Below are 14,614 nucleotides of genomic sequence, written 5' to 3' on the forward strand. Positions count from 1 at the left end.
AAATGAGCAGGGATACAATTCAGTGGTAGAATACTTCCCTCTCATGAACAAGGCTATAGGTCTAATCCCCAGTACAACTGTTATGCCTAGATCTAAGTATGTTTAGATACATTTGTCTTAGGATTTCTAATGCCATGAAGAGACACCATGACCATAGAAACTTTTATAAAGGAAAACATTTAATTGGGGTAGTTTGCTTACAGTTCAGAGGTTCAGTCCATTATCACGATGGCGAGGAGCATGGTGGCACATAGGCATACATGGTGCTGGCTATATCTTCATCAGAAGGCAACAGGAAGTAGACTTTAACTCTAGGTGGTAACTTGAGCATATATGAGACCTCAAAGCCCACCTCCATAGTGACACACTTGAAGTCAATTACATTCAAACTACCAAAATTTCTCTCTCTATATATGTGTCTATATTACAGATGTGCTATGTGTTAGGTCTCAAACCCCAGACAGATGGCTGAGGTGCCTAGTTAACATATCAAAGCAGACTCTGGTCACCAGGTTCTCAGCAACTGCATGCTAAGTAATCATCCTGGCTCTGCATATCCTGCCCCTATCCTAAACTCTCCAGTCCAGGGCTGGGCTTCCCTTCCCAGAGCTTCTCTTATTCCTATGTAACCCAGACTCTTGACTACACTAGTCTTTTGCCCGTTGGTCACTTGGTCTGTGACTCCTATCTTAGCCTGCCCCACCTTTCTGTCTTCCCTTCCTTTCTCACTCTGCTACTCCGTGGCCCCGTTCAGTTTGGACCATTCCAGAGGGCCTCTGTCTATGCTGTCCCTCATATCTGCAATAAACCTTCTCCTCCACCATACCTACAAGCTTCAAATACTCATTTTTTTTATTCATCTGTTACATATGTTAATGGAAGAGTCATATGTCATGGGTCTTTTTTTTTTGGCCAGAGATAAGGACAATGACTCCTTTTAGGAGGTAGAGACTATTTTCTCAAGTCCCTGAGGGAATGCTGGCTTTTGTCTAAATGTCAGACTTTGGGAAGGGGAATTTCTTGAGACCAGACTAGGCAGTGTGTTGAATACCAACACCATTACTACAGCCCTGCCATATAGACAGTGGTAAGAACTATGAAAGATAATTGGACGGTGGCAGCACACTCCTTTAATGATAGCATTCAGTAGGCAGAAACAGGTAGATCTCTGTGAGTTCCAGGCCACCCTGGTCTACATAGTGAGTTCAAGGACAGCCAGGACTACATAGAGAAACCCAGTCTCAAAGAAGGAAAAAAAAACTAGAAAGATATTTAAAGTAATGAGGTCATCAACCTCCATTTCCTGGATCCTAGCAAGAAGTACTTGACTCCTGGTTCAGAAACAAAGGACTTTAATCACCACAGCAAGAGCAGTAGCTGACATCAGCATTTTCTCTGGTTCACTGTGAGGGGCACAGTGGCATGGTGGCCTTTTTCTCTAGACAGAGACATTATCTCCGTCTTCCGTGACCACTCCCCATATAGCATCTTCAAGAAGCTAATCCGTCACAAAGGCCATCGGCGCTCAGCTAGTGAGATGTGCCAGAAAGCAAGCAATTCAGGGAGAACTACCCCCCAGACATGATAATGCAAACTCCACTTTGCAAACAAGGAAACAGATCTACAGAGATTAAGTACTTGTCCAAAGGCACCGATTCCGTGCTACACAGTGAGTTCAAGGGCAGCCAGGCCTATATGAGACCCATCTATCAATCAATTAACCGACCATCAGTAAGTAAATAAAATAAAATAAAAATGTTGCTGGCAGCATTTGTCCTAGAGCTCCCTCTCCTGGCCACCTTGTGATGGCTCGTTCTGGGACCTGTAGAGTAAATCTCAGGCGGTAGCTTGGTCATCACATGGCCTTAAAAAGGGAGGAGAATGAGTATGCTGTTTTGCCAGACCCAGCGCTCTGGGTCCTTGCTTCTGGTGCAGGACTGGTCACTTTGTCTGGGGCTGTGGGGGTTGGCCACGAGAGGGGATGAGGAGTTGAACTGGGCAGAAGGAAGGGGGTGAGGACGGGAAAGGTAAGGAGGATCGTGACTGGAAAATCACAAGGCTGGGATGCCAAGCCTTGGGGTCTTCTCTGGGGTGCAGAGGCATGATGTATGATTTCAATTTATACAAGCGGTTGGGCCTGTTTGCTTCTTGATACCCATCCAGTGTTTGATTACAGGGAGGGTAGAAACAGTAAAGGAAAAAAAAAGCCATTTGAGGGTTCCTGGCAAAAAACTCAAGGCAAAGTTGGAGCCTCTGTGCCTTCTTCCGTGGGATTTTGAAGTAGCTTTAAATCCAAGCAAAAGCTGGCCAGGCAGAGTCAGCACAGAGCACTCGGGGGCCTCCAGAGGGCCTGGAGTCTGAAATGGGCTGTCTGGGCTGTCTACATAGAAACATCGGTTTGTGTCACGTAGAGCAGCAAGGCATGGGTATACATTCCTACACAGCTTCACTCCATTTTTTAAAATAGAAAGGACACGAGGAGTATTTCCCTGTTCTTTGAACTGTCAGCCAAGAGTTTTACTGAGAAACAGCTGGAAAGCCTATACTATAACAAGTGTGGAAGGCACTCTCCGTGCTCCCTCTCCGTGCTCCCTGTGGGGATCCGCTCACAGCGCTGTTTTCCTGGCTCCATCCTAATTACTGGGAAGGAGCGACCCTGCCAACGTGCAGAGTCCTCTATAATTTAGGTCTCGCTGGCCCAGCCCCCTCTCCAAATGAATGTCAAAAGCTTTTAGTTCAAAGCCGAATTTGGAATGGAGAAACCAAAGGTCTCAAGTCAGAAGGGAAGGGGTGTCATTCCAGGCCTGACAGGGTGAAATAGCCGGGGTTGCTGGTCCTGTTTCCATTTCTCCTCAGTAATAGGAGCCCTCTCTCGCCCACAGCCTCCTGACTGAGGCTGACGCAGGTCACACGGAGTTCACGGATGAAGTCTACCAGAATGAGAATCGCTATCCTGGAGGCGAGTGGAAGCCAGCAGAGGACACCTACACGGATGCGGTGAGCCACCCACATGTCCCATCTCTGTGCATCATGGGACATGCTCTACCCTCTCTTCTGCAGCATCCCCGTTCCAAATGGTCTTCCATTTAAGACTGAAACCACACAAGTGCGTGATCATTTCTGACATGCAATAAAAACTGGGCCTCCGTGCCTAGATGCTGCTACAGCATAAAGATTGAGTTGTACATATTTTTTAGATAAAAAATCATTATCCGGGTAGTCTTTAAAATCATGAAAAATTCACTTTAAAGAAATATACAGGCAAACAAAAATAAAAAATGGGGCTGAAGGGATGTGTTAGCAGCTAAGAGGGCTTGCCTGATGCTCTTGCAGGGGACTGGAGTTTAGTTCCCAGCACCCATGCTGACAGCTCACAACCACCTTCACTACAGCTGCATGGGATCCCATGTCCTCTGTGGACACTGACACACACACACACACACATATTCACACACACACACATATTCACACACACACACATATTCACACACACCTTCACTACAGCTGCATGGGATCCCATGTCCTCTGTGGACACTGACACACACACACACATATTCACACACACACATTCACACACACCTTCACTACAGCTGCATGGGATCCCATGTCCTCTGTGGACACTGACACACACACACACACACACATATTCACACACACACATTCACACACACCTTCACTACAGCTGCATGGGATCCTATGTCCTCTGTGGACAATGACACACACACACACACACACACACACACACACACACATATTCACAGACACCTACACTACAGCTGCATGGGATCCCATGTCCTCTGTGGATACTGACACACACACACACACACACACACACACACATATATTCACACACAGGCCCATAAGTAAAAATATAAACTTTTCAGCAAAAATTTTAAAAGGTCCAAACAGTGTTCAAGGGAATGAGAACTATCCTCCCAGCCTACCACGGTCCTCTGTAAGATAGCCACTGTCGTAGGTTTCTGTCATGTACGAGTGTACTTTTTCCTCTTCTAACTAGTATTGTGTTATGCACACAGTTCTACGACAGGTATTCTCACATATGTTTGTGCACCTGTGTGTGTGCATGTTCACGTGGATGTGTGCACATATGCATAGAGGAGCCCATACAAGTGTGCGCACATGTATGTAGCGGCAAGGTCAACATGCAGTGTCTCCCTCAATCACTCCCTGCCTCATTTCAGCGATTTTCACTGAACCTGGAACCCATTGACTGGGCTCAGCTGTCTGGCCAACAAGCTCCTGAGATTTCTTCATCTCTTCCTCCCAGCGCTAGGGTTACAGACATGGACTTCCACTCCTGGCTTTTATATGCAAGCTGGGCTTCTGAACTAATTATTAACTGACCTATCTCCCCAGCTCCAGGTCTCTTGATAACTGCACATACAGAGCTGTAAACTGTGCTAAGGCCCCCCATTGTTGTTTATTTGTGCAGCTCATAGATTTTTAGGGTTCGGTAGTTTGGGGTTTTTCGTTTTGTTTCATCTTTGGTTTTTATAAAATATGTGACAGGGAATAGCTTTATACAACCATTTTCACGCAATTAATGAACGCTTATGTCTATAAAAATATCTTTGGAATTGTGTGGTCACATTCTAAATGCATGAAAACACAGTGATAGTGTTGCCAAACTGCTTTGCAGGGAAGCGATACACACTTATTTTCAGCAGCATTGTAATGGGGACTTGGTTTTGGTACCACCACGTCATCTTTGTTGATCTATAAACAGGCCATACCTGCCACAGTTCCACCTTGCATCCCCTTACTTTAAAATGGAGTTGGGTGTTTACAGCCACCTTTATGTCTTTTACATATGACCTTTGTTATCGTGACTCTTTGTGAGTTTTAATGTAAACCTAAGTTAATGTTTCTTATAAACTTTTTTGGGGGGGTGGTTTATGAGACAGGGTTTCTCTGTATTGTTTTTGAGGCTGTTGGTCCAGCCCGGCCTCGAACTCACAGAGATCTGCCTGCCTCTGCCTCCCAAGTGCTGGGAGTAAAGGCGTGCGCCACCACCACCCGGTGTTTCTTATAAACTTTAATGTAAACCTAAGTCAATGTTTCTTATAAACTTTGCCCAACCTCCTACGATCAGCATCATGAGCCTCCGGCAGCATTTCCTAACTGTAACACCTGCGTCTTAATGCTTGATCTCTTCTCTGTTTTGTTTTTCCTGAATAAACTCTTATAAAGACAGGTGGCACCATCTAAGAGTATTAATGAGACCATGTAAAATGCTAATGTTCCATCATTTTGGCTTACAAAACCACGAATTTCTCATGGTCCAGTTTAATGCTATTCTATAATAGTAAAAACAGAAGGTACTGGACTGGAGACGAGTGAATTTCAAGTAGCAATTGTATATAAGTGAAGATTAGAATTTTTCTGAATAAAATGAATCTCAAAGGTGGTATCTATAAATACAGGCAGATTCTGTAGTTAAGTATCAGGAAAGTTTCCTCATCCTTAGATCTCATTCCTGTCATCTGTCTGTCTGTATGTCTGTCAGAATGGAGATAAGGCGGCATCACCCAGTGAGCTGACTTGCCCTCCAGGTTGGGAGTGGGAAGATGACGCGTGGATATACGACATAAACCGAGCAGTAGATGAGAAAGGTAACATGTACATCTGTTTGCCTGAGTGTGAGTCTGCAGAAAGACCTTGGCTAACCAGAGCAAATGTTCCGTGGGAGGAAGAGCCCTATCCCTGCTGGTCTACGACAGTTAGTCCGAGACTATTCCCATGAGTATCCGACTCACAAACAGATAGATGGACAGATGCTGCGCGAGGAGATATTAGAAGTGGAAAATGGAGTGATGGGGTCAACCAGCTGGACTTGGGGATACTTAGAAATCTAGAGTAAGAATATAGAGAGATCTGGAGCTTGGGTTTTTTTCTTTCCTAATCACACTCCATTAGCTCCCTGGGATAATCAAACATAGAGGTCTTATAACTCAGACAAGAGAACGGCAAATGTCATATAAGTCATCCCACCAGTGGTCATGTGATTGACATAGCTTCCAGGTATGGCAGTACCAACCTTCTCTACAAATAGTCAAGTCAGATGGACTTAGCATTTGGAACTATCAAGAGGAAAAGTGTAATTGATTCTTTTCTCCAAGAGGTGATAGGTAATACGTGAGCAGAACAGGATTTATGCGTAAGACTTCAAATGGAGTGAGTTCTGCATTGATTGGGATGCACACACCAGATCTTATAATAACAGCATTTATTGAACAATAACAGGGCACCAACCACATTTTGTGTGTCTTTTACCTTCATCAGGTTGGAACATAGACAGGTTTACCAACTTCAGGAAACTCTACTGAAGGGTTAGGAATGTAGTTCCATAGCATAGCACTTCTCTGGTATTCACAGAGCCCTGAGTCCAAAAGAGCAGAAAGATTGAATACCTCTTACCCAAAATGCTGGGCCCAGAGGTAGTAGTTTTTGGTTTGAGAAATGTTTAGCTTTTGGAATATTTGCCATGCATATGCACACGTGCATGCGCGTGCACACACACACAAACACGCACGCATGCACGCATACATATACATATGCATACATACATACATACATTAATGCATACATACATACATGCATGCATACACACACACACATTTGTGGCATGATGGCACCCAAAGTTTCAACATGGCACATTTCATCATATGCACAACCCTGTGACAGTCACAACATCAGAGGACATCTGTGAGCAGAGAGGAGCTACATGTTATCTCACAAGTTATCTGCTGATCGGGAAGATGCTTCTCTTGAGTAACTATTCTCAAATTCTGTTGCAGGCTGGGAGTATGGAATTACCATTCCTCCTGACAATAAGCCCAAGTCTTGGGTTGCAGCAGAGAAAATGTATCACACTCACAGACGGCGAAGACTGGTCCGAAAACGCAAGAAAGATTTGACCCAAACAGCTTCGAGTACTGCACGGGTAAGAGGAGCGATAGGAGGGTATTGGACCAGGTGCTCTGCCTGAATGGTTGCTATAGTTGCCTCCCTGGGTCCTACCGTCGGCCAGTTCTGCCAAGTCAGAGCTCCTATCTAGTCTGTCTTTGCTCCTTATATAGTACTTGGCAGAGAGTAGATTTTTGTGACTGCATATTTGTCCACTGACCTAAATGGTCTGCTTTATCAGTATGAGGAAGATTATTATTTCTCATTAAAAGTTATGCTTCTATTTTAGGCCATGGAAGAATTCGAAGACCGGGAGGGCTGGGAATATGCTTCATTGATCGGCTGGAAATTCCACTGGAAACAGCGCAGTTCAGACACCTTTCGCCGCAGACGCTGGAGGAGAAAAATGGCTCCTTCAGAAACACACGGTGCTGCTGCCATCTTTAAACTTGAAGGTGCCCTTGTAAGTAACCGGAAACCAGAGTGTGAATAAACTAGTGTAGAGGAAGTGTGGGAGTGATGGAGACAGCACGGACAGACAAGTCCTGAGAGGCCCCCGTAACCTCAGTGCTGAACGGCTGAGAAGAAGTTGGGGGAAGGCATATGCCCTAAGTGTCCCGTGACTCCCATCTTAGGAAGAAACCAGTAGCGCATGAGCGGTCCTCAGAACAGTACTGGAGTCATATCTATTCCTCCTAGATTCCCCCAAGTATGTCTGCCAGGGCCCTGGTTTCAGGAAACATCCAGTAATTCCACAGGCACAAATGACTTGGAAATTGTAGCTATTTAATAGCCCGAAAGAGCTAAATATACAAACTTGTGGGCGGGGGTGGTGGAACAGAAGGATGGCTCACAAAGTGGAAAGATGGTCACATGAGTGTAAAGGAGGTAGGTGTGGGGGTGGGCGCAGGTCGGCAGAAGGGATGAATAGAAACAGCAGTGGGTGATCTGTGCAACAAGGCAGCCAAGACCCATTGCCACGGATTGGGGAGAAGGCTCACTGGTTGAATGTCTGCTGTGCAAGCCTAAGAACCCAAGTTTAGATACTCAGTACCCACGTCAAAAAGACTAGGGGCGTGTGGCAGTGGGTGACTGTCACCCCAGCACCGAGGAGTGAGGAAGGGGAAACAGGAGGTCACTGTGGCTCGCCGCTGGCAGCTGACCTAGCCAAAGACTAGTGAGCTCTGTTCCACAAGACCCTGTCTCCAGGGAATGAGAAAGCAAATCACGGAACAGGACACGCGGTGTCCTATTCCGGCCACACACACAGCTGGGCGTGGAGACACACACACAGGTGCACACACGTCCCACTCACACAGACACACAGGGAGGGGCGGGGGCAGGGAGGGCCATTTCTAAGCACAGTCTGTCTTCTCTGCGCTCTGACACCGCCACACTCGCTGTTCTGTGCTTCCTCTTCCCAGCCTTGGAGAGCATCCATCGCTTCTCCATTCTTTCAGCAGCAGGGTGAATCAGCTCCTACCTCCTGCTCTGCCCCTTCTAGCGGGGAGACTCTGAAGAAGTCACTCACTGTCCTGGGTGTTACTCACCTTGGAAAATGGAGTGGTTGGTGATAAAATCTCTCCTAAACACCACTGTTGCTGTTGCTTGCTAGTCTTGGATTGCTTGTTTTTAGGTTGTGGTGGTGATGATGATGGTGGTGGTGGTGGTGACAATGACGATGACGATGATTTTTTCCTACTTTAGGGAGCAGACACCACAGAGGATGGAGATGATAAGAGCTTGGAAAAGCAGAAACACAGTGCCACCACTGTGTTTGGAGCAAACACGCCCATTGTCTCCTGTAATTTTGACCGTAAGTTGTTTTTTTGTTTTGTTTTGTTTTGTTTTGTTTTGCTTTTGTTTGTTTTTTCCAGACAGGGTTTCACTGTATTGTTTTGGAGGCTGTCCTGGAACTTGCTCTGTAGACCAGGCTGGCCTCAAACTCACAGAGATCCGCCTGCTTCTGCCTCCTGAGTGCTGGGATTAAAGGCGTGTGCCACCACCAATGCCCGGCATCGACCGTAAATTTTAAAGACAGCTGTGAATTCTGTATCTGTCACTTCCATCTCTAGAAAACTCTTCAGATCATCAAATGTGATAAAAATTTACTCAGATGAAAGTGGTTTTCAAGTTCTTCACTTAATGAAGATTTTAAAATACGTCCTGAAAAGCTATCATACTTGGGATGAAGAACGATTAAATCACTGATTCTACTACCTGTCTAAAATACTTCATTCTAGGTCATCCGTTGGTGGTGAATGCCTTTAATCCCAGCACTCAGGAGGTAGAGGCAGGCAGATCTCTGTGAGTTCGAGGCCAGCCTAGCCTAGTCTACAGAGAAAGTGCCCAGATAGGCTCCAAAGCTACACAGAGAAACCCTGTCTCAAAAAATAAAACAAAACAACAAATAGTCATTCTAGCAAAAAAAAACCCCTAAATTATTATCTTAGTTACAGAACAAAGGCTAAAAGTTTAAGGGAAGTCTGCTCTCAATGCCAGCCTTAAAGAATTTCAGAATGTTATCAATAAAGGCACATTTTTATGTAGGTCTTAGTATCTACCAGACAGTCAAGCATTCATGGTTCTGGAATTCATGCATTCAGTCACAATACTCTGCTACCCCTCAAACTGTGTGTGTGTATGCGTGTACATGCATGAAAGTGTGTATGTATAACTGTCTGTGTGTGCATGCATCCATGTGTTCATGTGTGTATGCATTAATAAGAGGAGTTTGAAAAAATGTAAAAGTCAAAGAAATTTTTGGCAGAAAACTATCCCAGACCAGGGCCTAACGTAGCATGGAGGTCTTGCTCAGTGACTGCTAGAGACCCAGGCTCATTGGAGTCTGTGATAAGCAGCTAAGCACTAAACCCAGGAAGTTCACAGCAGGACTAGTGTTCTCCATTGCCATGCACGCATCAGGATTGTTATAGCAGTTACTTGTTTGGTTTTGTCTTTGGAGGAGAGTTTCTGTATGTAATCCAGGCTGCCTCTGCCTAGCATGCTGGGATTACAAGTGTGTAGCACCACACCTAGCATATAGTAGTTTAAAGTACAGCCCCCATTACATCCTCCACTGCCTCTTATCTGCATTAGATCCACTCTAAGACTCCCCTGGCAGCCCTGCTTATAAATGGTCTCTCGTATTATACATGCATACATGTGATGAAGTTTAATTTATAAATTAGACACAGTAACCGGTAAATAGCAGTAACATGATAAATATGAAACACTTATTAAAATGCACTGTGATAAAGTACCGGTATCATTACTCTTGTGCTTTGGGCCTTCATTAAATAATTAACGGTCACTTAACACAAGCCCTGCGATGGGACTGCATCAGTCAGTTTGATAACTGAAATAACCACTCCTGAGTGGCTAACAGGCAGGCAGCCTATACAGCATGGATACACTGGACAGAGGCACCACCCACATCCCGAGTGAGACGGAGCTGAGTGTTTTCAGACTGATCCCACTACAGGACATGCGATTTGAAACCTGTGAACTATTTATTTCTGGACCGTCCCCCTGTTTACACTGGGGACAGATATTCCAATGCTTGTGACCTGAGATTGACTCCGGGGAAGCAAAACCGTGAATAAGGGGACTGCTGCAAGTTTTCTTTTATAAGAAGTCACTGTGTTGGGGACATTGTGCTCTGTGCTCTGTAGATAGGTGGCCCACCTGCCTGAAGCACATATCACCTCCAGACATTCCAGAAAAGTCTTGCTAACGGTGTCCCATTTCTTGTCACCCTCTTCTTTTCAGGAGTCTACATCTACCACCTGCGCTGCTACATTTATCAAGCTAGGAACCTCATGGCTTTGGACAAAGACAGCTTTTCAGGTGAAGGGAAATCCCTAATATACATGGCAGGCTAGCTTGGCTCCACGGCCCATCAACTGGTTTGTGTTCATTTCTTGCAAGAAAACCCTTCATACGGAGACTACTTTGTTATTCTTGAAGAAAACAGCCCAGTCAGTCATTACTTAAGGAATTACCGGCAGCTTTAAGGACTGTTCCTGGGCACTAGAATACTCATGGCCCTTGGACACTAATAATCACTTATTGAACAATAAAGTGCCACAAAGAGCAACTTCTGTGCTGCATGACTGCGTTTTAAACCTGGGTCCTGGGCCAATTGGTAAATTAAGATTCTTTACATTTTTGGTTATGTTCTCTAGATGATAAAAAGATCACCCAGTTAACCCGTTAGCCCATAGCACCTGGCTGTGAGCCATATGTAGCATATTTTTGCCTCTTCCGTTGCCTTACCCTAACCCTCACCCCAACCCCAGCTACTTCCTAGCTTTGACTTCAACGTCTTCCACATTGGTGCTCCTGATGGTCTTCGGCTGTGCTCCTTCCTCTGAAGGTGCAGATAGTGCAGGGGCCATCCTGGGATATTTAGGGACATTACATTCGGAGACCTGCAAGCCAGCAAAGTTTTCTTGGTTCTTCTATGGAAACAGCTCTTAAAACATTTGCCTGATACTATCATGTACTTGTGTCAGTTCTGAACTATGTCCCAAGCACTCCTCTTAATCAGTATTTGTGAAAGATTTCCTCCCCTAATAAATTAGACCAGATTATCTAGATCTGGTCTATAAATTAGATCCTAGTCTGTGGAGCAAAGCTTCAAAAATGTTTTTGAGGACATTTTCAAATAATATCCACCAGGGGGCACTCCCTCACTGTAGATCCTATCAGAAAAGTAGAAAAATCTTCACTGATGTTTGCATAAAACTTGAAGCACATTTCTTGTGGTCGGAGACACAAGATTTATCAAAGGAGCAAAATAAAGAAAAGTTCTAGTAATGTGATGGCTTCCTGCAGTGTTAAAAGCTCCCCCTTGGCATGTAGAAGAGCTTCAAGCTGCATGTTATCTTACGGCTGGGATATGTCACCTCTCCAGGAAACTGTGAAATGGTTTAGTGTAATTATTTATCATGTAGGAGAACACAGAATACTTCTTGGCATATGAGGTTGGAAGCACATTTCTGCTGTTAGAAGCTGTAGATTCTGAGGGCGGCTGAGCCTTTCTTATTTATTGCTGTATTCTTAAAACCCGGCACTCAAATATAAAACTTTGTGAATAGGTAACAGTAGAAGCGAAAGCGTGAAATAAACTAGTATTTATCAGTTTGTCAAAACAGTAGAAACAAAAACATAAGCATAGCTGTTATTTGTTGGTGATGTGGCTAAAAGGTTCTGTCCTGAGAGTCCACTTTCTTCACACCATCTCATCTTCTACCTACTGGGAAACAGAAACGACTTCAGAGGAAGGAAACATGGAAGACTAAATGTTTAGGAATATTAAATACTTAGGAAGATTAAATAGTTTTTCTTCCAAGGCCATGAGCTCAGGGACTCGCCCCCACATGCATCTGGTTGCAAAGCTTATACTCTAGATTACCCATGCAAAAGAGTGTGTGCCTGATTAACCTTGATGGGGACAAGCACACTCCAGAGAGACACTCCTTTGCACACACCAGGGTCTCCTTTAGGTGCTTCTCACTCACCATACCTTCCTCTGTGATGCTTCTAGAGTCCTTGTCTTCACATGGGTGGTGAAAGCATTAGTCCACTAGAAAAGCTTTGGGAAGAAATGAACTGACTTAGATAGCTGTGACTCTATTGCTACTATCTTTTTCTGTAGATCCATATGCCCACGTCTCCTTTCTCCATCGAAGCAAAACCACAGAGATCATCCACTCCACCTTGAATCCCACCTGGGACCAAACAATTATATTTGATGAGGTTGAAATCTTTGGGGAACCCCAAACAGTTCTGCAGAACCCACCCAAAGTTATCATAGAACTTTTTGACAATGACCAAGTGGTAAGTAATATGAAATTTTAAGATGACTCAGGGTCATGGTAGAGGTCCACAGGGTTATTTGATCAGGAGTTTGAGTGTGATTTACTTCTCTAGGGCAAAGATGAATTTTTAGGTCGAAGCATTTGCTCTCCTTTGGTGAAACTGAACTCGGAAACAGACATCACGCCTAAGCTTCTCTGGCATCCAGTCATGAATGGAGACAGGGCCTGTGGAGACGTCCTTGTAACAGCGGAGCTGATTCTGAGGAACAAGGTACATCGCTTTGTTCTTGCCCATGTATTCCGTGAGCTGCCTGAAGCATCCTGGTAATTCCAGGCACTCTTTGCTTTAATGAAAGGGAAGTCTTGACAGCCAATGCTTGTTTCACAGGATGGCTCCAACCTTCCTATTCTTCCCTCTCAAAGAGCGCCGAATTTATACATGGTCCCTCAGGGCATCCGGCCCGTGGTTCAGCTCACTGCTATTGAGGTATGTATTCTCTCCAAGTTTTACTTCATCAACCCAAAGGGCTGATTCTAAAGGGTTCTTTCAAACAAAGCAAGAGCTGTTAGCATAGGGAATGGCATCATGCTGCACGTCTATGAAATCCACACACACAAAAAGAAAAATAGCTATAAAAAGTCAAAATCTTAACAAAGCAATAAGCAGATTTCTGAGATTTCAGGGAGGGGGTCACCAGAGAAAGAGAAGATGGCCCAAGAGAAAGTGCCTGTGTGCACAGAGAGAAGACCTTCAGGGGAGGCAGAGGCAGGGAATTGGGAAGCCTGTGGACAGTGGCGACACGAGAGATAATTAGGGCAGACACAGGCCGGTGGAGATAACCTTGTGTCCTGATAAGACAAGCATTGTTAGCTCCTCTGTTTTGCTGGGCGTTCTCAAAGACACACACAGGAAGCTTCAGACAGCAGCTACCAGTTTGGAATGCTTGAGAGTCACTTACCAGAGAAGAGGTTTATGCTTGATCCTCCAAACTCCCCCACCGTAGATCACAACGTGATTCCTGTTTGCAGAAGACCGGTCAGCATTGACAGCTATGCTGCTCTTTTTTTTAAAGCTCTCCAACAGAGGAAAAGGGTAAACCACTTCCTCCCCATGTCCACAGGCTCCTGAAGATAACATCCACTGGCATTTTAGACAAATGGGTGTCAGTCCATCTTAAAGACTGTCCTGGTGATTGAGACTGGGTTTCTGTTTACAAGTTTTGTTGTTGTTCTTGTTTGGGCTTTTTTTTTTTTTTTTTTTTTTTTTTTTTTTGAGATGGGGTTTCTCTGTGTAGCCCTGGCTGTCCTGGAACTCAGTCTGTAGACCAGAATAGTCTCAAACACAAGAGATCCACCTTCCTCTAGGTGTGTGCCACCACCACCCAGATTTGCATGGTATTTTTCATATGTCAGTTTCCTTCCCTTCTCTTTAACTTGTTTCCACAGATTCTAGCTTGGGGCTTAAGAAATATGAAAAACTACCAAATGGCTTCTATCACATCCCCCAGCCTGGTGGTGGAGTGCGGAGGGGAAAGAGTAGAGTCGGTGGTGATCAAAAACCTGAAGAAGACACCCAACTTCCCAAGTTCTGTCCTCTTCATGAAAGTGGTACAGTATCTAGACTATGCGGGAGACCACACATGTCCATACCCAAAGTGTGAGTGTATACTCCCACTCGTGTCCATGCTGAAGTGAGTGTATACTCCCACTCGTGTCATACTGAAGTGTGAGTGTATACTCCCACGCGTGTCCATGCTGAAGTGTGAGTGTATACTCCCATGTGTGTCCATGCTGAATGTGAGTGTATACTCCCACGTGTGCCCATGCTGAAGTGTGAGTGTATACTCCCACGCGTGTCCATG

General features: G+C 44.9%; 1 protein-coding gene across 5 annotated transcripts in view; it reads left to right on the forward strand.

Moving 5' to 3' along the window:
• The window catches only part of Myof (myoferlin), a 144,123-nt gene that overhangs the window by 93,365 nt on the left and 36,144 nt on the right, over nucleotides 1-14,614 (forward strand). For all 5 annotated transcript variants that reach the window (XM_021224782.2, XM_021224763.2, XM_021224769.2 and 2 more), the window contains 10 exons: nucleotides 2,883-2,997; nucleotides 5,528-5,633; nucleotides 6,819-6,964; nucleotides 7,217-7,390; nucleotides 8,635-8,743; nucleotides 10,699-10,776; nucleotides 12,590-12,771; nucleotides 12,865-13,023; nucleotides 13,141-13,239; nucleotides 14,199-14,360. In XM_021224782.2, coding sequence (XP_021080441.1) covers nucleotides 2,883-2,997; nucleotides 5,528-5,633; nucleotides 6,819-6,964; nucleotides 7,217-7,390; nucleotides 8,635-8,743; nucleotides 10,699-10,776; nucleotides 12,590-12,771; nucleotides 12,865-13,023; nucleotides 13,141-13,239; nucleotides 14,199-14,360 — 1,330 coding nt within the window. The remainder of the gene's footprint in view (nucleotides 1-2,882; nucleotides 2,998-5,527; nucleotides 5,634-6,818; nucleotides 6,965-7,216; nucleotides 7,391-8,634; nucleotides 8,744-10,698; nucleotides 10,777-12,589; nucleotides 12,772-12,864; nucleotides 13,024-13,140; nucleotides 13,240-14,198; nucleotides 14,361-14,614) is intronic.

This window comes from Mesocricetus auratus, unplaced genomic scaffold (assembly GCF_017639785.1).
Source record: "Mesocricetus auratus isolate SY011 unplaced genomic scaffold, BCM_Maur_2.0 Super-Scaffold_4256, whole genome shotgun sequence".
Classification (NCBI taxonomy): Eukaryota; Metazoa; Chordata; class Mammalia; order Rodentia; family Cricetidae; genus Mesocricetus; species Mesocricetus auratus.